Genomic DNA, 24,503 nt, shown 5'->3' on the forward strand with positions numbered 1-24,503 from the left:
TGCAGTAGTTGTACTCTCAAAAGTGCGCCTTATTGCCATGCATTTAGTTTTTTCGGCATTTACATATCTTCAAGCCATATTATGTTTTTACTGCGGTATCTAGGTATCTATTTTATTTAGCATCAACTGCACATTATCATGTTTGTTATCTGTGATTATCGCGGTGTCATCGGCATAACGAATGTTATTTAACGGGTACCTACCTACCCGTTGACCTTTACAGATACCACAGTCAGAGCCTTCAAGTGCTTCTGCAAAAACATATATTAGATGCTGAACAGCACAGGAGACAAAATACACCCCTGTCGCACCCCTCTTAAAATTTCAAATTCCTCTGTGTTCTTTTATTTGTTTTGTCTCACTCGTGCATTTTGATTCCAATAGAGATTCTGCATAACTCTTAGATCAAAATACACAATTACAAAATAGATGGACAATCAATACATAGGGTATCCAATTTTAAATAAATATCTATTAGGTTGTTTATATTTTACCGCACAAAATTTACAACCAAATACAGAGATAAAATGTAGAATTGAGATGGAGAACTTTTTAAAAAAATGAGGTAATTCTTCTGTAACGATAACATGAAATATTATATGAGGCAATGAGGGCCAGAGTGGCCTAACTGATTTAACATTACTTTACAATCAAAGAAAATGATCAGATGCTAACAATGTCCGATTGTTTTAGTAGTTTTATGTTGACCAAGAATCATTATTGGCCACCATACAATTACTAAAACAATCGGATGTTGATAGCTTCTGATCATTTTCTTTGATTATGTCAAGTAGTGTTAAAATCAGTTAGGCCACTCTGGATCTCATGGCCTCATATTACATTATAATAAACAATAAATCCCTAGCTACTCTAGATTCCTATTAGATCTAAATAAATAAAAAGAAAAAAGTAACCTACTCATTTATTTTTGTTGAACGACTGTAATGTTAGTAATCTACCGTAAAGGGTGCTCTGAGGATGAACTTTTCTGTCAGTGGGTGGGTTGCGGGTTGCCCATGCCCAGATCTGTGTGGATCTGTGTCATTGTCATTAGTGTCATGTCAATAACTGGGTTGGTGTGGTTTGTTTATCTTATTTTTATTTACAAACACTGCATAATGATTTTATTAGTTTTTAAAATACCATAGATAAAATGTTTTTGTTTATAAATTGAGATTAATTTGCTTTAATAGTTGACAATTATTTACATAGGACCTTACAGGTAAGTTATATTATCATTCATGTATATTCTAGAATATGCATTGAGACAACTTTCCATGGAATGTATTTCATATCTTATCATTTTCCCTCTAGAAATTGACTTCTTTGAATCGAAATGGAGCAAGGGGAAGGAAGGGAAGATAAGAAGTCTGAAGAAACTCAGCAACAACTTAGTCCAAACGCACTGAAAGTTGCTGCTGCAGAATGTTTAAATAGCTGGATTCATTATTTACAGGTACAGTAAGCTGTTTTATCACAAAAGCCCCACATTACCCAGCTAACAGTGTTCGTATATATAACGTCAAACAAACGTCAACATTTTGGGAGAAGTTATGACAAAAGTTACATCAAATTTTACCTAAAATATACGTATAAAAGTCACAGCGATGTTACGTAACAATTTTACGTTATTTCTACGTAACCTTTTTAACGTTACAAAAACGTCACTTTTAAGAGAATTTTCGGTATAAATGATATTTATAAATAGGACTTAAAATTATTGTGTAAATAAAACCACATACATGATGCTGACACATTTATTAAATATTTGAAATAAACATTTATTATATACAACTGTATTTGACTTTTATGTGAGAGAAAGAGACAAAACTATTAGTAGCTACTTTATATTACAATACATAAACATACCCTTGAAGTAATCTTCATTCGTAAACTGCACACTTTCATATAAGGACTAGGCTGCTTCTCCATTTTTAGAAGATATTTCCATACATTTCGTTTTTCAACTAAACTGTCATTGAATAGAATTCTATTTTGTTTATCCTATTTAGGGAAAGAATGAAACGATAAATTACTATTAGGTACTCTTTATCCAAGAATCACATTGAGGCACACAACAATAATAATTCAATTTTTTTGACATAACTCCATACTCCATAAAAACAAACACGATATTAATCATGGAAAGGTAAGGTTAGGTGTTAATGAAAGGTTCGAAATAAATACGTGATGGCGCTGCAATCTCAAACGAGATCTTATACGTGTCTATACCTACCAAAAAGCCACGTGTTAGAGATGAATAAATTCATACGCATTAAAACCTACCAAAGAGCCAGGTTTCAGAAACGAATAAATTCATACGTATAACATACGTATTAAAATTTCGTATCAGTAACGTCATTTTTTGATAGATGTTACGTAACAATACAAAAAAACCTAAATTTAATGTTAATGTAACTTTATCTTGCTAGCTGGGTAATGTCTGTATGTGAGAATCTATAAGGTCCCTATCTTGATTCTCTAACAATTTTCTTTAGCAATTTTACCATCGTTTTTGTCTTATTCATATAATTAATTATTTAGATTTAGATTAACTAACTTTTTCTCTTCTACTAATCATGATCATGCATTTAAAATATATGTTAAAAGCTTGGTGTTCCTTTAAGTTTACAAAAGCTGTTGAGGCCTCTTAATGGTCCATATTTACATGTTAAGCTGCACATACATTGGCAACAAAACACAAAACATGCTCAATGATGAACAATTATGGTCAGTAGGGCTTTTCAAAGCTTCTCATTTGTTTAGGGGAACTTGTCATGAAAACTTGACCTGTCCGGAAAAATGTTGTAAACACCAAAATCAAATTTTTTAGATAATAGCAAAAAATTGTTTTAATAATATTACTCACCAAATTTTGTGAATTTAAGTGTTACTTATTTGTATTACTTGACTATTACTATTAATGAATTGAAATTAATGCTAATAAATAACTAGCGTCACTAGTTTGCTTAACGCATAAATAATGTTTTCCACTAAAGCAGTGGTCAGCAAAATGAAGATCTGGAGTCGCATGTGGCTCTTTGGCTCATTAAGTGTGGTTCTGGCACAAATATCCACGGCACAATAATATTTTTATTAACAAAGGAACGGTTACATCTTATTTTGATAAATTAGGATATATGAGGCGTCTAAAAGCCAAGGGGTAGAAGTGCAATTTCGCCCAAGTTGGAGATAATTACAGTAATAGATAGTAAATGCACATTTTAATGTTGTGGACAAAGGATACAAGTAAATTTAGAAACCAGTAGTGACATCTATGGATATTTCACTTATATCCTGATAATAGTTTGTTTATAATTTGGCAGCCATTGGATATGAGTACGCTTATATCCCTTGGCCTCCAAACAAGTGTTAGTTATATCGTTTGGCAACCAACTCGTTAATACTTGTTAGTAATTGTCTAGTAATTCTAAACTAAATCTATTGTCTATACCTATCTAAGTAATTTTAGTAATTATATTTTTGCGAAGTTAGTTACATTTTAGATGTGGCTGGAAATTACTGTACAACCAAGCACACTTGTTCATAACCAATATTAAGAGTAAACAAACAAATAACAAAAATCTTATGTTGATTAATAATACCTATAATATATAAAGATCATCCTGATACATTGTTTTTCAAGAACAGTATAGGAACTGAATCCCTTTTTGAAAATTTGAGCATGAAACCGAATTGTCGGGGAAAACCTCAAATATTACAAAACAATCTACCATGTGAAACTAGAAAGCCATTATTAAAACAGGCAACATATTAGTGACGGTTTGTGCCTCCTATCCATCACAACTTCTACAGAAATTTGCCTTACCCGTTGTCTTTGAGAAAGACAACAAATCCCCGATCAAGGTACTCAGGATAATATTCAGGAAGAACCCGACGGACCAGATAACTGCTTTGAAAGCGATGATGACTAGTTAAGTTTATTTCTAGTGTGTTTCCTACTTTTTACATTTCATATGGCAATTGTTCACTTTTTTTACAAAAATTCGGTGTTTTGTTAATTAAATTGTATTTAAAAGAATAAAGGTACAAGTACAGTCCAAGTATTTAATTGGAAGACAATGGGTATAAGTGCTGTTTCTAATTCTAAAATATCTTATAAAATGCTAAGTTTTTTTTCAATCTGATATAAATATACTATTACATAAAAGTTTTTTTCTACAACTGTGTTAAAAATGCAATTTTTAGCACTCCATACGAGCGTTAGGCAATTTTGATGTAATGTCAAAAAAATATAAAAATGGAATGTCAGTCAAGTTCAAGTAAAAGTTTTTGTAGATATTGTCCTGTAATTACGTTTGTAGAAAAAATATTGTATGATATGCGTGTTAAAAAGTACATTTTTAAGGCACTCATGTGAATTGCAGAACTCGCTTCGCTCTTTCTGCAAACTTTCACATGCGTGCCTTAAACGTGTACTTTTAACACTTATATCATAAATAACTATTAAAGTTAAAAAGACCAGCCAATCAATAATTATTTTGAAAAACAAGCGGTAGAATGTAGGAAAGGTGTTAAACTTCAAACTTGATTTTCTCAAAAGTACCAAAAATGACCCGTGTTGAGCTGCCCCCCCCCCACTTGCAAAAATTAAAAGACAAATAGCCCTGACTTGAGCTCTCGTATTCCGCAAATTAAAAATTTTGAGCTTGTTCCACTGAGCAGGAATTTAATATTTTAGTGGGGTTTAGTGGGGGTAGCCCCCACTACTTTAAAATAGGAATATTGAATCGATTTTTCGATAAAGTTTCGATTTCTGAGCTCATCCCCTTCACCCCTAAACAACCCTTTACTTGATTTAACTTAAGAGAAAAATGCTGAGAAAACTTAAAATATATCGTATTGCGGATATAATTCCTATAGCCTATATATTCTAAGAATAAACTATTAAATCACGTGCATTTCGATTATTGAGCTACAACCCCTTCGCAAGAAAACTACCCCATCTTCCCGGCTTAAGAGAGAATTGTACTTAAAATGCATTAAATTAATTATTTGGCGACTACATATTTTTAATAATTTATGAGCTCCCAAATTACGCGCATTTAGATCAGTAAATTGCAATTTATTTTGTATAGTGCAGTCACTGAAGGTAAAAATCAACGATTAGCTTCAATTTCGGTGAACCTTATCGATTTTCAGGAAAGTTGGTCAGTGGTTAGAGGATACCTCAAGAAACAAAGGTGACATGGTGCCACCTTGTGCCTTTACCCTGAGGGTGGATACCGCCCCTTCTCGGGGGTGAAAATTATTTTATAAAAAATAACTGCACAAATCAATAAAAGGACAAATTATAAGCACTTTTGTTATATAAAGTTATTAAAATAAGTCAATACTTTTTAAGTTATTAAAGATCAAAGATTTTAATTATTCGTGAACAAAATGCATGTTTTGAAGCGGTTTTCGTAAATCACTGAAAAACTATAAGGATTTACAAAAAAGTTAATAGCAGTTTAATTCGTATAGCTTATATTCTAAGAATAAACTCTTCAATCACGCGCATTTCGACTATTGAGCTACAACCCCTTCGCAAATCCCATCCCATATTCCTGGCTTGAGAGAGAGTTGTACTTAAAGTAAAGTATTGTTGGAGTTATTATTTTAAATATGATTTTAAAAAATCAAAATTTTTCAAATTTTCGTAATTTATTTGCTTTTGATAATAACTCCAACAATACTCGATACACGTAAAAAATGATAGATAACGAAATTTGAGTCAAAATAACGAAGATAGAAACGTTTAAGCCTAAATTTTACTACAAGAACTAAAATAAAGTATTGTAACTATTGTATATGTAAAAAATAAAGTATTTACAAGATTAAATGTAATACAGTTTTATAGCTCTTGAAATTACCTTTCAAATAGTTGGATTTGCCTGATATCATAAAAATTAACAGAGTTATTCAAAAAAAATTCATTTTTTTGGAAAAATTTTTGGAGTATAAATTTTGATGCTATCAACTTTTTCTGGAGCTCATTTGATACCTAGGTATTTCTAAGTACTTTGACAAGTATTTAGTAAGTGTTACATAAAATGCATCTCTTTAGCGTTATTTAAGCTTGAATCCTTTTGAAAAAATATACATTTAATTACCTATAACTTACTGTAAATTAATATTAAAGGGTTTTTCAAGTAAGCAATTTATTATATTTTTTATTAGCTTAAATTTTAGTGATGAAAACTTTTTTGTAAAAACTTAAAGTTTTTGAGTTATTTATGAAAAATCGCTTTAAAGCATACATTTTCTTCCACAAAACTTAAAATATTTGATCTTTAATAACTCAAAAAGTATTGATTTATTTTAATAACATTTAACAAATTTTGCTTAGAATTTGTCCCTCTCTCGATTTGAGAGGTTATTTTTAATAAAGTAATTTTAACCCCCGAGAAGGGGTGACATATACCCCAGGCTAAAACCGCAAGTTGTTATTGTTAATTTTGTTTCTTGAGGTATCCTTTATCCGTTCACCAATTTTCGTGAAAATGAATGGAGATTTACCGAAATCGAAGGTCATAGTTGATTTTTACCTTGTGACTGCACTATAGAAAGAATATTGCAATTCAATAATTGAGATGCGTATATTTTGCGAGCTCATAAATTATTAAACGATATGTAGTCGCCAAATAATTAATTTAAATTATTTTAAGTACTACTCTCTCTTAAGCCGGGAATATGGGATGGGTTTCTTGCGAAGGATATGTAGCTCAATAGTCGAAATGCGCGTGATTTAAGAGCTTATTCTTAGAATATAAGCTATACGAATTAAACTACTATTAACTTTTTTGTAAAAACTTACAGTTTTTCAGTGATTTACGAAAAACCGCTTCAAAACATGCATTTTTTCACGAATAATTAAAATTTTTGATCTTTAATAACTTAAAAAGTATTGGCTTATTTTAATAACTTTATATACTTAACAAATGTTGCTTATAATTTGTCCTTTTATATTTGTGCAGTTATTTTTTATAAAATAATTTTCACCCCCGAGAAGGGGCGGTATCCACCCTCAGGGTAAAGGCGCAAGGTGGCACCATGTCACCTTTGTTTCTTGAGGTATCCTCTAACCAGTGACCAATTTTCGTGAAAATCGATGAAGGTTCACCGAAATTGAAGGTAATCGTTGATTTTTACCTTCAGTGATTTGACTATACAAAATAAATTGCAATTTACTGATCTAAATGCGGGTAATTTGGGAGCTTATAAATTATTAAAAATGATATATAGTCGCCAAATAATTAATTTAATGTATTTTAAGTACAACTCTCTCTTAAGCCGGGAAGAGGGTAGTTTTCTTGCGAAAGGGTTGTAGCTCAATAATCGAAATGCACGTGATTTAATAGCTTATTCTTAGAATATATAAGCTATAGGAATTTTATCCGCAATACGATATATTTTAAGTTTTCTCAGCATTTTTCTCTTAAGTTAAATCAATTAAAGGGTTGTTTGGGGCGACGGGGATGAGCTCAAAAATCGAAACTACATATATCATTTCAAGAGCTCATAAATAGCTCGTAATTCTGCCGCAAAATCGATTCAATATTCCTATTTTTAAGTAGGGGGGGGGGGGGGTGGGGGGCTGCTGCTCAACACGGGTCCAAAAATGCACTTGTATCCCTTGGCTTCTACACGCCTTATATTAAATAAAAATTTTCTGCTTTTGAAATTGACATTGGTAGCTTTGAAATACAATTGCTGGATTTAAAAAAACAAGGAAGCATGGTGCTCTAATTTCTAACATACGAGTATTTGTCTTGAATTGGAAATATTGGAGAAGAAAAAGTGTGATCTTGGAGAAGGAAGACATGACCATTTTCAACTCTTGGAATACTATTCCTGATTCTTAAGATCAGCTGAAAAAGCTTGCATTTGATGTTCTTTCCATTTTCGGTACTACATATCAAAATTTAATAAAAATTAAATTTTGCACCAACAATTTTGTAAAAAATACAATGTTGTAGGAAATAAAAACCCTACAAAACGAAAGAAAATTGAACTTTCCATGATGATTTGAAACGAAGATATCACAAAAGACGAAAAAACACGTTTTAATTTTTTGGGGGTTATGAGTAGGGCTAGGGGTCTAAAAATTTTTTTAGTCGAATACTTTTTGATGTAAAACAACATGGTATTTTTATTTTTGGAATATCGCTGGGGCACTTTTTCACTATCTTAACTGGCTAGGCTAGACCCTATAGTTTATTTAGTGTACTACTTATTTAGTGTAATAAAAGTTCACTGAACAAGCAGATTTGGATCCCAATTTTTTTAAATTTTTATAGTGTTCATATTAGGCTCTTTGGCTAATTTGCTGACCACTGCACTAAAGCATTACTTTATAAAAATTTGTCACTTACAACGTTTTTCCGGGCAGGTCTTCATATATTGTATAATCTGTGTATAATATTAATATATGACATATGACAAGTACCCAAAACAAATGAGAAGCGTTGATAAGCCCTATTATGATGTGACAAAATATCAAGCAGTTTACGAAAACAGCAACAAGCATTGATTTGGCAAAATGACCACAATAAGAAGCAATATGTAGACACTAGATAATACTTTCATACAGGAGTGAGCAATTCAGTTGAAAAACTGAATTTGCCACAAACGACATTTTTCATACAGCAGTGGCTTGTAGCACTTTTATTATCACAGACAGGCGCGGATACAGAGGGTCAAGGGGTCCATGGACCCCCTATTGTATTTAGTCAATAAGTATTGTTTTTATTATTTATTATTTTTTTTTCTGTCAACCAGAGTTCAATTCTTTTGATACCGTAGGTATCTGAGATGACTGAATTTTATCCTTAGAGTAAGTGTGAGTCGTATGGCTAAATCTGGACAATAAAATATTTGCGGTACGTCTGACCCCCCTATTATGAATTTCTAGATCCGCGCCTGATCACAGAATATAAGTAAAAAGAAAAAAAAAAAAGAAACAAAATAGGCGTATATGGGTGCAAAGTTTTTAGCAAGATGAAAGCAAACTTCATTCATTCGCGCAAGCAATCGAGTCGACATTCATTTCAAAACTTCATTATGTTGTGAATTAGATAATCTTTTCACAGAAGCCATAGAATAAATAAATGCACACAAGGTATAAAACAAATTTACTTGAATTTCCATACCCACTGGATATTCGGCAATTAGCATCAGTGACATTGTGCAATATGGAATATATGTAAAAATTATTAGAAACAAAATCGCCAAAACAATTGCCACATTTTTTGAAATTGCTTTATATCTCTCCACTAATTTTTTCAGATTGGTCCATTTGTGTTGTAGATCAATTATTTCTCAAAAATTGCCTGTATAAGCGCACTATTAGGCAACTTATGGTATAGTTAAAAAATTGTAACAATTTATCTACTACCTAATAATTTTTTTTATCTATGCTATCGAGTAATCACAAATAGTGTGAGTAAAATATTTCCTTGAGAAAAAATAAACAAACAACATGGAAATAACACATCCTAAATTGTGACATATCCAAAAAATCTGAACCGTTAACTGCAGATTTTGTAATTTTTTATATTTTCAGATGTTAAACAGTATGTGTGCAGCTGGTCTGCGCCTATCTCAATCCCTGAATAATTTATCTCAGATGCAAAACATTCCTTTTGCTCTGCAATGCCAGTCTAGCTGGGAAGAACTGTCAAAATCAACTGCAATTGCTAGTAATTCTGTCAAAACCCATATAGCCAATGCCATGCAGGACATGAGCATAGGTAAGATCAATTGTTACTATGGTTTGTTTTTAAACCAAGAGGAGTAAACTCAAAAGACAGATTCACACCCAAGAAAGTCACTAGAAACATCACCAAATACATCTTCTTTTTTGGTTGATTATATTGGCCTTCGATAGTAATCCACATATATTATATTATACTAATACGTCGCTAAAGAGTTCTAAAAACAACTTTTTTTTTTATACAAAAGTATACTAAAAATCTAAAAATTAAAGGAATTACACAGAAAACACAAAAAATCGCGGATATAACTTAATTAACCTATGAAATGCCAGTTATGTCAAAATTTCATAAATGTCAAAATTTTATAACAGTGGAGTAAACTTGCCTGAGGTTGGACCAATTACAAACATGCATTACGGCGCGGTAAATTTGAATTACTCCTCTTGGTTTAAAAACAGACCATATAATCTTTAAATTACTTAATTTCACTTATGTACTTTCAACATTCAATCAAACTTGCAGTTTGTTTAATATACAGTGATGAGCGCGCTAATAACCGGCAAAATAGCTCAGAAGATGGAAAACGTAATACATTGCGAAACAAAAAGAGATGAAACTAGTGGAGGTGGAAATTATCGTTATAAACGTATCAATTAACATTACATTACATAATTTCCCACCTTTAGACGTATCAGAGGAGTATGACAACTGTCAATATTCCACCAATAGAGTAGAATTTGGTAACAGTCAACAATTCGCTTTTCCCTGTCGCATGCCTCTGGTAGTAGCTAGAAACGTTTATTTAACACGTTGACGGACAGTGCGTCAAATGTATAAGCAAGTGTTGACACTATATGTATTTTGCAAAGTAGAATATGGAAAAATGCAACGTCTATAGACGTTGTGTCACATTACATCAATGGAAATTAAACGTCTATAGACGTCTGTCCGTCAACGTGTTAAATTAATTTAGTTTTTTTATAATCATTTATTAACAATCAGAATTACACATTCTCTGAGTTAATTTGATAACAAGTACAATAACTTATATAAACTATAATATTGTACAATTGTACACTAACATGGCGTTAAGAGGTACATCACCCAGCGGTTTCACCTCAGTTTCAGCGAAGATCTAATCTATGGGCCATAATCTTCGCAATCTTCTGCTGTTTAGTGGCTGCAGTAGTGGTAATATTAATTGGTTGGGGTGGCCTTCCAATTTCTCATGGTGTCTGTTGGCTCTTTCTTGAATCACTGTGCTGACCAACGGTATGTTTAGGTCTCTATGAAGTGTTTGGTTGGAAATGTACCAAGGGGCATTTGCGATGGTGCGTAGAATTTTTGATCAAGTTCTTTTGATTATTTTTGTATTTGATTTGCTGGCACTCCATAGTTCGATTCCGTACGTCCATATAGGTTTGATGACTGTTTTATAAATGAGCAGTTTGTTCTCAATTGAGAGTCCAGATTTTCGACTTGTAAGCCAATTAATTTCTTTCACTCTCAACTCAATTTGTTTCTTTTTCTTTAAAATGTGTTGTTTCCAGTTTAATTTAGAATCAAGATGAAGAGGTATTTGACGATATTCTGTTGGGGTATGTTGACTTGATTAAGGCTAATATTTGGGCATTGGTCTTTCCTTAGTGTAAACGTTATATGTGTTGACTTAGTTTCATTAGCTTTTATCTTCCATTTCTTTAACCACTGTCCAATTTGGTCTAGGTGTTCTTGAAGTTTTAATACTGCAGCTGTTGGATTCTCTTCAGTTGCAAATATTGCTGTATCATCAGCGAAAGTTCCAATGGTGGTTTGTGGAGAGGTTGGTAAATCGGATGTGTATAGTACATAAAGAAGTGGACCCAGTATACTACCTTGTGGGACTCCTGATTAATTAATTTAGTGGGACTCTTAAATTAATTTAGTGGGTGTACACTACCTACACTTCCAAGTATGACAAGGATATGTCAAACACTTTTTAAACTACTGGCTACAAATAGTTTTTAAATTCTTAAATAAAACAGCCTGTAACTCAGTAAAGAGCCATATTTTATTTAAGTGAATTGTGTTAAACCTTAATATTTTGAGCCCAGGAATCTACAGTTAAAATGTTTCCAATTATTAATGAAACATCCTGTATAATCTGTACAGTCGAACGTAATTAGAATACCGGTTATAAGAATATTCCGCTTTAAGGAATATAAATTTGAGGTTCCGAAACGTTTCTACTAGTCACCAAAGATCGGTTATTAGAATATCCCGCTTATAGGAATAGTTTTGATTGGCACGAAGGCTATTCCAATAAGCGGGTTCGACTGATTTAGTAAATAACTATGCAGCTGTCAGAATTACAGACTTTCAGTTACGATCATCTACATTTTTATGTGATTTTAGGCGATACTTTTACTGAAGGAGATGCTCAAAGGCAACAAGAACACAATCAACAGATCATCACTGAAAACTTACTGGCTTTTGTTAATCTCCAATATCAATTTTCTATCGCTGGCTGTGAAAATTTTGGGTCCATGGCCATGTGCCCTTTGTGTCAGACTGCCCCTGGTGGGATTCATAGTTCTGAGTGTAGCTTGGCTGCGTTACAACAATGTTTTAACAGGTAAGCATATTTTCATAACGTTATTTGTGCCAAAAATTGTTATTTCTCTTCTCAAGTATAAGAGGGGGAAGTTTCCACTACGAGGTTCTTGGAGTAACACCAGTATATTTATCAGTTAACGGTTTAACCTTTAACTAGTGCTTTTGCTGCATCACTTCTAGATGATCATCTAGTAGTATTTACTTTTATGAACAATAATATTTCTGCCACGATTAGCTTTTAGATATTCAGCTTTTAAACATTCGATTAACAAGTTGTATCTATATGTAGAGGAAGTGAAAAATACATATAGTTCATATAGTTCTAAGAAATCAAGGAATGCTATGGCAGCAGGACAACACTCAGCTGCAACTTTTGCAACTAAATTTAGAGAGTGGATGGCACACGAAATCCACAACGCCCAGATATTATCGTCGGTATACTGCGAAAACCAGATAAATGACAAATTTTAAAATATTGAATTAAGTATACCAAAATTCTCAGCTTTTACGCTCTACATACAGGTAAAACCCAATACATGATACGACTTACCATTCAGCAGATAATTTGTGTAATAAACAAATAAGTTACACCTAACCAACTTTTTTTTTTTTTTTATTATCAGCATCAACCACTTTGGGTTATTAGCTGTACTGTCATTAATACATGGTTACTTAAATCTAATAACATTTTGACTATTACATAAGTTCACATTTAGGTAACAATATAATTTACAAATTAAGAATTATAAAATGTTAACAGTGGTTATAGTTTGCTTAAAACATTAATGTCTTTCAAATAATTAAACAAATGTGTAAGCTTACAGTGTGATCCTAAGACTGCTTTTATATTGAGAGGTATGGAGTGTTTTTGTCTTTCATTAAGATATTTAGGACACTCTATTAATATATGTGTTACATTGATGTCGCAATTACACAGGTCACAAATAGGGCGATTTGACTTAGAGATTAGGTAGCTGTGAGTAAGTCTGCTATGCCCTATGCGTAAACGATTTAGCTTCACAAACAGCTGGCGATTTAGGTCTATCTCACACCAAGGTTCAATTGAGGGCTTTATTGTGTGTAGAGATGATTGTGAAAGATTCCATTCGTTTTCCCATTTGTTTAACACTTTTTCTTTAAGGAATGGTTTGTAATCGGAAACAGGCACTAAGTTCACTAACACTGAAGACGCACTGTGTATTGCTTCTCTGGCATGGAAATCTGCTTTTTCGTTTCCTTGAAGTCCAGTGTGTGATGGAACCCATATAAAGCTTACTTGCTGCATCGTGTTCTTCAGTAAATGTAATTGTTCTTTTATTAAAATACTTATAGGATTACTTGTATATAACTGTTCTATCGTATGTAATGCACTGAGTGAGTCGGTAATTATGACAGATTTTGGAATTTTTTGAGTACGAATGTGAATGAGGGCTTGCAGAATTGAATATAGTTCTCCAGAGTAAATACTGCAAGTGGAAGATAATTTAAATTGTAATATAGTGTTTGAATCTACAACTGCCGATCCCACACCATCAGCAGTCTTAGATGAATCTGTATAAATATAACAATGATCTGGGAAAGAAGCAAGTATGTTGAGAAAAGATTGATTAATTGTTGCATGGGGGGTATCAAGCTTATTGTATTTAGAGAGAGTTAGATCACATATTGCAGGAGGAAAGGTCCAGGGCGGAGGAGTAACTGTATTTGTCTGATTAAAAAATTTTGGGAATTGAATATTATTGAGAGAGAGATATTTTCTGATTCTCTCGTAAAAGGGAGGGTTAGTTCTTTTTTTATTTACATAAGTTTCTTTGAAACGTTCTGCAATAGTGTGGTGGAAAGTGGGATGCGATTCTATTGCATATATGGATGATGCGTAGACTAATGACAAGTACATTCTTCGGAAATTTAAAGGTGGTTCTCCGGTTAAACATTGTAAACTATTAATGGGGCTAGTACAGAATGCTCCTGTGGCTATTCTTAATGCTGTATTTTGTATGACTTCTAGTTGAGCAAGAAGTGTCTTCTTTGCAGATGAGTATACAATTGATCCATAATCGAGTTTGGATCGTACTAGAGATTTGTAAATAAGAATCAAACTTTTACAATCTGAACCCCAATTACGATTGCACAGTGTACGCATTAAATTGAGACCAGATTGACAGGATTGTTTAATGTGCATAATGTGGTACTTCCAAGATAGCTTTTTATCAAAGATCATTCCTAGAAATTTTAAGTGTTCCACATAAGTTAAGTTGTTTCCATATAACTGAAGATCTGGAGTTGTAGACTGCCGTTTTTTTTGAAAATAAAATACATTTAGTTTTGGTTGTAGAGAATTGCAATCCTATAGCTTTCGACCAGTTTTCAAGGTGATTTAATGCACATTGTAAATTTTTCTGTATAGAAAGAATATTTTTTCCTCTTGAATATATGACTAAATCGTCAGCGTATAATCTCGCTTTAACAAGTTGTGGAAAGTTTTCTAAGATTTTGTTTATTGCTACTAAGAATAGTGTTGAACTAATAACAGATCCCTGAGGTGTTCCATTTGTTTGGTCTTTAGTGCTGAATAGTGTACCATTTTTCTTAACCTTAAATTGTCTCTTACTAAGAAAATTATGAATGAAATATAGCATGTTACCTTTGACGCCCCACTGACTTAGTGTGTTAAGAATGTCGTATCTCCAAGCCATGTCAAACGCTTTTGTTATATCGAAAAAAACCGCAAGACATTCCTGTCCAATTGCAAACGATTCATTTATCTCGGATTCTAGGTCAATTAAATTATCTAAAGTGGATCTGTTCCTGCGAAAGCCGCTTTGTTCATTGATTATTAATTTATTATTTTCCAAAAACCACCTTAGTCTATTATTCACCATTTTTTCCAAGATTTTACACATTGTGTTGGTAAGCGAAATTGGCCTATAGGATTCGGGATCAGTTCGTGGTTTATTTGGTTTTAGTAATGGAACTATTATCGCCTGCGTCCATTTTGTGGGAAACTCATTATTAGTCCAAATTCTGTTGTATAGGTTAAGAAGATATTGTTTTCCATTATCTGGTAGATTTTGTAAGAAACTAACAGGAATATCGTCTGGTCCTGGCGCCGATTTTTTGCTGGTACTTAAAGAGTGATTAAGCTCTTCCATGGTAAATGCTATATTAAGAGGATTATCTTCAATGCAATTAAAATCTATTAATTTATTTTCCAAAATCATCTTGGTATTGATAAATTCTTTAGAAAAGTTGTTATTGCTGGAGTTCATTTCAAATTGTTTTGCTAATAAATCTGCTATTTCGTTATTAGATGTTACTATCTGTTTGTTATTGCATAGAAATGGAATCTTTTTATAGGTATTACTTCCAGATATTTTTCTAACTTTTTCCCATACGGTGCTTATAGGCATAGTGGAATTAATAGAGGACATAAATTCTTGCCAAGATTTTTTTCTGTTCTTTTTAGTTATATATCTAGCTTGAGCCCGTAACTTCTTATATTCTATAGTATTTTCAAGTGTTTTGTGACGTTTCAATTTGTTAAAGGATTTTTTATATTTCTTTATTATATCAGTACACTCTGCGTTCCACCATGGTAATGAATTTCTTTTATGTAGAGTTTGTGTTTTACCTATATGATTTTCACCGGCAAGATGGATTAATGATATAAACGAATTCAAAAGTTCATCTATATGATGATTTTCGGTGACTTCTTTTAAGCTATGGCAGTTCTGTTGAATATACTTTTTGAATAAATACCAATCGGCATTCTTTAGATTCCATTTTGGAATTGGGGTTGTATTAGTATCTTCATAATTACTGTTAAAAGAGACTTTAATAGGATAATGATCACTTCCAAATAAAAACGGAATTACATCCCATGAAAACTTTGCTGACAGTAGAGGATCACATAATGACAGGTCGATAGCTGATGAAGTACCTGTATGAATATTATATCTTGTTGATTGTCCATCATTCAGTACGTTTAGGTTTTTTGAGGTAATTATGTTTTCTAAAATTTTGCCCTTGGAATTTATTCCAAGAGATCCCCATATTGGATTATGGCTGTTAAAATCACCAACGATTATTCTGGGAGTGGGAATCTGATCTAATACATCTGAAATATCTGCTTCTGTGATAGGTAAGTCAGGTGGAATATAAATATTACAGATATTCATTTTTTGTGGAAAGGACACTGATACTCCTACTACTTCTAAATTACTATTGATTACTAATGCTTCTGATTCATATTTTTTGTTAACATACGTAACAACTCCTCCACTAGCGATATTTGCGTTTTCTCGGTTTTTATGGAAACAAGAATAATTCTTCATGTCATAACTATGATATCCTTTAAAGTTTGTTTCTTGTAAACATATTATTGATGGTGAGATTATTGAACATAAATGTTTAAGCATTTCTAAACGGGGATAAAACCCGTTAACATTCCATTGTAGTATCGGTTCGAAGATTTTAGTTTATTTCTGGAGCTGAATTTGTCGAACAATCACTATCTTGATAAGCGGGATCGTCTAGCATTTTTTCGATTTTGTTTATTAATTTAGTGCATTTAGTTTTCATGCTTTTTTCTGTAAAATATGGCTTAATTGTTGTTAACATGTAAATAAAGTTGGGTATATCCGTTGTGTATGTTTGTAATAAACTAATGGGATCAGTCGAGCTAGTATAATTTTCAAAAAAGTCAAGTGTTTGTTCATATGTTAAGTTAAAATTATTTGACGTATCGTGAAATACTGTTTTTGTTGGCATCATTATTTCCTGAATTGATCTGGTAGATTCAGTTTGCTTTTTTTGTTTCTTTTTGGTTTGTGTTGGTACTTTAAATTCTTTATTTAATTCTTCAGTGGGAGATGGAGTAGTATTAATTTCCGAAATTGTTCTCTTATTGGTCGTTGACTGATCCTTAGATATACAATTAGTTTCCATAATTAATACGGGGGGCATTAAATTAGTATCTGTTTGTTGGTTAAGTGAAGGTTCGGCACTAGAATTACTGACTGGATGATTTGGTTCCATTTCTAGGGGTGATGGAATAGACTTGGGGGATTCTTGTGGTTGTTGTTGTATTGGTTGTTGTTGTACTGGTTGTTGTTGTATTGGTTGTGGTTGTATTGGTTGTTGTTGTATTGGTTGTTGTTTTTGTATTGGTTGTTGTTGTATTGGTTGTTGTTGCATTGGTTGTTGTTGTATTGGTTGTTGTTGTATTGGTTGTTGTTGTATTGGTTGTTGCGGTTGGTGTTGGATATGAGAGGAATCATTTTGTTGATTATGATTTGAACAATTTGCTGCAACGTGACCTGTGTTCTTACAGATAAAACATGAAGGTTTATCTAAACTTAAATATATGCGATACGAAGTTTGATCATATGTCATTAAGAAAGAAGAGGGAAGGTCTATATCTACAAGTGGTTGAATATAAGTTTGTCTTCTAAAACTGAGGACGTGTTGAAATTCTGGAAGTTGACTACCGATTCTAAGGAAGGTTAAAGGTGACATTAATTTAAGACCAAATTTGGTTAACTCATTCTCTATTAGAATATGTGGAATAGAAGGGCAAACACCCGATAGTAACAGTCTTTCGTTTGGAGTTATCAATTTTCGTGCTTTTAGATTTTCGCCTTTAATTGTTATTTCTGCTGGACCGGACATAAATTTTTCCACCAGGGATTCGCTGGAGAGATAAATACATATTCTGTTATTTGATAGCCTTGATGAAAATAAAATATTCCGTGGATGAACAACTTCACCAAGTGCTATTAAGTACTCTTCTATTTTAGTATCAGGTAGCGAATTAAATAAAATTGCTTGCAGCTTTGAAGGAAATTGAATTGAAGAAGCATTGTTAAGCACAGTTGAATATGAGGTTTTGTTTTGAGGTTGTTGATGATCTTCAGTCATGATTGTTGACAAATTAGTTTGGTCGGATCTGGTATCATTTGGTATACTCATTAGTAATTATAAACCAGTTTCAGAACCAGAACTAGTTCCGAGAACTGGCCTTTCGGCCGTCACTTAACCTTACAAACGGTATGCTTTGTAATGTTTTGAATAAATAAATAATAAAAACTCACTGGTTTATTCCGTAAGGTAACTGCACTATATACTATTACTTTTTGCTTATTTTCAAGTTTATTTGGATATAAACTACTTGAAAAAAGATGATTTTTTGGGACTGAAATGTAAACACAGTTTGTGTTACCATGTTCAGGACCGGACTCCCTAACCAACTTTTCATTTTCAAATAAAACAATATATCGCTACTTACTTCCATAAAATTAAAGTTCTGTTGCATGTAAAACCAACTAAGCGCACATATATATTTGCCGGACAACAATATATTTCTACTGCTGTATATCTACCATATTCAGTAAAAAGGTGATCAGTGTCTTTAATACAGTGTGATTTATTTTGATTTACAGGTAAAACCAGGTAAGTGATCGCAACTCGATCTTAAATTTAGGTTTAATCAGCTAGGTCTCTTAACTATTTCAAACTAATGATAGAATATTATTTCTGATATATGCATCTTTCACTAGCATATCGAATATCAAACACAACTGGTACGCTTAATTCAAAATAAAGCACTAAACTTTAAAAACGTTTTTTCTCAATTTCGGTATTTCGACATTTATCTGGTTTTCGTAGTATACCGACGTTATGTTCTCTTATTTTAGCCTGAACAAAATTGTATTGTCCACTCATAACTGCTGATAACTCATGTGTTGCTTTTTTTACGTTTGGAGCTTTGTGGGGGCCCCGGCAGCTGCCCAGCCTGCCCCCCTTAAATCCGGCCCTGTCCGGGATATTCTAATTTTCTTGTTTTGATGGCATTTTTACATTTCTTTATTCATGTTTCTCAGAACCTCTTTGTTTGTGACGTGTTCTGTCTACGATATTTTCAGAATTCTTCTGCACACCCACAGCTCGAATGATTCTAGTTTTTTAATTGATGCCGCATTCAAGGTCCAAGCCTCCATTCCATAAAACAGAGTAGAGAAAACGTAACACCTAGGCAACCTAACTCTTAGCTCCAACTTCAAATCTCTTGTGCAGAACACTTTTTTCATTTTGTTAAAATTTGCTCTAGCCTTTTCTTTTCTGATTTTGATTTCCTGAAAGTAATCACATGTGGAGTTAATCATTGTTCAAAGATATGCATATTGGTCTACTCGTTCGACATTGGTTACGTTTATGAAGAGATTCTCGTTATTTCTTCATTTCTTAGTTTATAATAATATAAATTATAATTCAGAATATGTTGCATATAGCAATATTATTAATATTGAATAAATCACCCTCACATAATATAAAAATAATTTCACTAATAGAACATTTCATTAAAATATATGATTTCTGTTTTACAGACTTTATCCACAGGAATCTTCTTCACAACGATCAAGCCCACATTTACCATCCGAACGGATGGAAAGTCCCAAAGGTCACGATATATCCAGGGGGGAAGTACCGAGACAGAAAAGTCCCCATTCCGAAAGAGAACATTCTCCACATGCCGAGGGAATCCATCGTGGACAAAGCCCGATTCATGTATTTGGAGATGGTAGTAGCAAAGGGGTAGGACCCTTGGAAACACTAAGAGGTACAAGTAAGAAGTTCAAACAACGAATTCATATTGTTACAATTCTTAAATTTTTTAGGTCCTTTTCCTATCCCAGGCCCTCTTCATACCATGAAATCGCCATTTCCTGGCCGTGGTTCGAGATCCCCCCTTCATTTCCCACTGTTTCCCTTAAGTTGCCAACGCAGATGGTCTGAAGCGGGAGTTGCCGATTCCTCTGGAGAGAGTGGTGACGAACAGCGACGAAGATGGTCAATGCCTTGGGATTCAGCATGGGGAGAGTCGGGTAGCCAAGGACAACAGAGATATTTACCATCAAAGTTGGCTGTTCCATCTGGGTATTCCCAAGAAAAAAGTCGAAGCACTACTCCAGGTAAGAATCAATATTTTACTTCTGAATATGTCATAATATAAGTTTTTACTAAAGTAAAAGCCAGAGTTAGAATGCAGTGTTAGTCTTACGGCGCACATGGATGCCGCCCATGTCGGAACAGTGCGTGTATACAAGTGTAGTTGTAGGTGCGTGTATACAACCGTAGGCAATTGTTGTGTGCGCGTACATTCCAGTGCTCTGATTCTTAAATCTGGTCCTAATGCACCGCTCGGGGCAAACCGGCAACGTGGTCGACCGTTCTCTGGTAAGAAATACATTGCCCTATGTTACCTGCACTGGATTCTAACTGTGGCTTCTACTTTAGCGTAAAACAAACAGTTCTGATTCATTTTACAGGTAATTATTCTTGTATTTATTTATAATTGATACAAAGACACTTGTTTCCAGTTACACGAACCGAAAACATAGTCTAACGTGACTTCTAAAATGTATTTATTAAATAAGTTTGGCTACAAGTTGTTCAACTGTGGCGATAGACATTTTGTACTTATGAAATTAATAGAGAGATATCGAAACCCTAAGTTAAAAGTTCCTTTATTACAGGATCTTTTAATAAAGGACAAATAAAGGATTTGTCTAATGAGAGTTATCGGAAACGCAGTTTTAAGGAATCTCTTATTTTGACAAATGACACATTAAATATTTTTGTAAATATTAAAATAACCTATAAAATTCTATTTGTTGATAAAAACATAAATATAAGTGAAGTTAGACGCCTTTCTTTTCTTGTTTCTTCACATAATTTGACAAATTTATCACATTTTTGACACGTTACGTCAAAATAAAGGATCCTTTATTAAAAGATTTTTGTCATCTATTTTTCCTTAAATATGGGCGGCCTGTATTTTATTACAGGACAAAAATAAAGGACGTGATACTGCGCTTGCGTATATGTCAAAATAAAGGATCTTTTATTAAAGGACGTTGTTAAATAGGGTTTCGATATCTCTCTAATAGCTCACATAAATAATAATAGTAATTTTATTTATTTATTTATTGACGGGCTAAACCCTTTTTCAGTTTTTGTACAATATGTATAAAATACAGTAAGATACATAAGCTAGCTACAACAGTTTTTTAACATGTTTTTAAATGATGCAGTTGAAGTATTAAATAATTCTAAATCTGTTTGGTAATTGTTCGCCGTACGTAACATCCTAGAAATAACTTCATTAAGTCCATAATTAGTAGAATGGAAATCTACAAAAAACAAGTCAGAATTACGGGTTCTTCGCATAGGTATATTAAATGAGATTAAACCGAAAATTTCAGGGCAATTAATAAATCCATTTAAAAACTTATGTAAAAATTATAATTCGAATTCAGCTCTTCTTGTCTCTAATTTGTTCATTTTAAGTTGATTAAGTATATAACGGTAATTATAATCTCCACGTCTTAAACCCATTTTATAACCACATATCCTTAAAAATCTGTTTTGAACTTTTTCTAATTGAGTTTTCTGGGTACTATAAAAAGGACACCATATAATACAGCAGTATTCTATAATTGATCGCACTAGCGAACAGTATAATATTTTAAACGTAAAAACTGAAAAGTCCTTTGAATTTCTCTGGATAAATCCTAACATTTTAAGGGCACGTGAAGTTATGTCATTAATATGATCATTAAAGTTCAGTTTTCTACCCAAATCCCGTACCTGATGTATCTCTTGCAGAACAGTACCCATTAAGTGTGTAATTATTATAAAAAGAAGCCTGCGTTTTACTAAACGTGATTTTAAAACATTTTTTTTAGATTTAAGTTTAAAACATTTACTTCACACCAACGTGAAAAATTATTTAAGGACAACTGCAAACATTCACAATCAGAGAGGCAAGCAATAGATCTAAAAATTTTTATGTCATCAGCGAATAAGAGAAATTGGTCGGAGTTAATTACTGTTTGTAAATCGTTAACAAATATATTAAAAAGCAGTGGACCCAAATGAGAACCTTGTGGAACACCTGATGTTATATGAATTGGTTTTGACAAAAAAATACCATACTTAACCATTTGAGAACGATTAGACAAATAATGTTTAATCCAATTTGAGATGTTGTCGCTAGTGCCATAGCCACACAGTTTGGCAATCAAGATATCATGATTGACTCTGTCGAAAGCTTTTGCAAAATCAGCATATATTGAATCGACCTGAGAACCAGACTCCAACTAGTTAATGATAAAATTTGTATAATACACGAGATTTGTAACTGTGGATTTACCTTGGCTAAAACCATGTTATTCACCAATTATTATGTTTTTACAACCAAAACTTAACATTCTATTTACAAAAAAAATCTAATAGTTTTGGTAACTCTGACTGTACATATACAAACTGCACGGTAATTTTCAGCTTTATCTTTCTGACCAGACTTGAAAATTTGTTTTAAAAAACTAGATTTCCAGAAATCGGGAAATATCTCTGATGTTAGTGATAGGTTAAATAAATGGTGTATTGGTTCTGCCAAAGTGTATACATATATTTTTTTAAAATACAATGAAACTTCGTCAGGTCCCTTGGTAAGTTTCCACGGGCTACTCAGAATCTTATCAACTATCTCCTTAATGTCAACAACATAATTGCTTACATTCGCAGATTTCTCAAATTTAAAAATAGGAATTTGATTAACTACAACATCATTGTAGACAGTTTCTTGACTATTTTCCCCAGTATACTCATCATACTTAATAGCTGATGGTAAAATATGTGAGTTTCTTTTACTATTTATAAATTTCCAGAATGATCTAGGGTTTTCAGATATATTGTTTTCAGTTTCCTGAACATGTCGTTTATATAGTGAATTCGTAAGTTCTTTACACTGAGTTCTAATACTTGAAAATATATTATAATCTTCTTCCCTACCTGTCTGTTTGAATGTTTTATGAGCAGTTTTCTTTTTTAATATTAATTTTCTTAATTTAATATTAATATTAGTAAGTAATATAATAGTTCACATTTAAACTACTTTGTTTTCTTTGATTTATATTTCTTTGTTTATATTTTTAACACTTTATTTATATTCTTTAATTACACACTCATTCATTTATTATTTACAATAATATATAATAATAATAATAATAATAATAATAATAATACGCTCGATAACACGGAAAGAGTCCCACCAGAGCTCAATCCTTTTGATACCGTAGGTATCTGGGATGAGTCAATTTTCCCCTCAGAGGGAGTGTGAGCCGTATGGCTAAATCTGAAATAATAATAATAGAGTTTATTTGGGTGTTGAGGAGGCGGGCCCCTGTCATACAATCAGCTACAGCCCAACCACAACCACAACCACAAGCGAGCCAAACAACAACAAGAGCTCCACCCGCCGAAGGTGCTGCGCTGGATCATCAGCCGGCGCTCACTCAAGCGGGACGACCGAGGCAGCGCATGAAATGGACTGTGTCCATCAATGAGAACATTTTGCGCTTCTACTACAAGGTGACAAACCTCGGTCAAGAAACAATCGGCTACCGACAACAGCTGTATGCCGAATTTTGCAGGACGTACCCAGATATTCAAGTATCAGAGCAACGAGTATCAGACCAATACCGGGTAATTATAAGAAACAACCTTATCCCAGAGACTAGACGCAATATCATCAGAAGCGAAGTCGAACGGGAGATTCATAACGATGTTGTAATTGAAGATCAAGTCCCCAATGAAGTGCATGAGCAGATTCCTGAGCTTGCCATACAAGAAACTCAACCTGACAATACAGAGCAGGAAAACAACGAGCTACATGATAAACTAGTAAGCGAAATGGCACGTGCTGTACAAGAGTTTAATGGAACAAACCCACTTAGCAGACCACCGCTACCACGAATAAACTCTTGTAAGAGACTAGGTGTGCTGTTACAAATTGTGAACACTGAAGTCCTACCCAATTATGTCGTAGAAGCCCACACATTAGAGTATCTGCACATGCTAATCTACTGTGCAGCAACAGCAATTGCTAATGTAATGGGCATTAAGATCAGAACACGACGGGGTTCTAATAACGGAAGGACTGGTAGCAGAATTGCACCCTGGGAAAAAAGACTGCTCGGAAAGATTGAATTGCTGCGTAGGGATATTGGTCGAGTCACAGAATATATACGAGGTGTAAGAAGTACAAGAGTCATCAGGAGAGCTGAAGAAATAATACGGAATACTGCAAGACACTCAAGATACGATCCAGAAAACAACACAGCCCAA

The 24,503-nt window shown here is 33.1% G+C and overlaps 1 protein-coding gene across 4 annotated transcripts in view; it reads left to right on the forward strand.

Annotated features, from left to right (window-relative positions):
- Positions 1-1,052: 1,052 nt before the first annotated feature.
- Positions 1,053-24,503, forward strand: part of LOC114332467 (uncharacterized) — a 130,940-nt gene continuing 107,489 nt past the window's right edge. For 3 of the 4 annotated variants that reach the window (XM_050657394.1, XM_050657386.1, XM_050657407.1), the window contains exons 1-6: positions 1,053-1,222; positions 1,315-1,456; positions 9,569-9,755; positions 12,114-12,333; positions 19,700-19,938; positions 19,991-20,284. In XM_050657394.1, the coding sequence (XP_050513351.1) occupies positions 1,337-1,456; positions 9,569-9,755; positions 12,114-12,333; positions 19,700-19,938; positions 19,991-20,284 (1,060 nt within the window). In that variant the 5' untranslated portion in view covers positions 1,053-1,222; positions 1,315-1,336. The remainder of the gene's footprint in view (positions 1,223-1,314; positions 1,457-9,568; positions 9,756-12,113; positions 12,334-19,699; positions 19,939-19,990; positions 20,285-24,503) is intronic. The other variant, XM_050657402.1, reaches the window with a different exon arrangement.

The sequence above is a fragment of the Diabrotica virgifera genome, chromosome 1 (assembly GCF_917563875.1).
Source record: "Diabrotica virgifera virgifera chromosome 1, PGI_DIABVI_V3a".
Lineage (NCBI taxonomy): Eukaryota > Metazoa > Arthropoda > Insecta > Coleoptera > Chrysomelidae > Diabrotica > Diabrotica virgifera.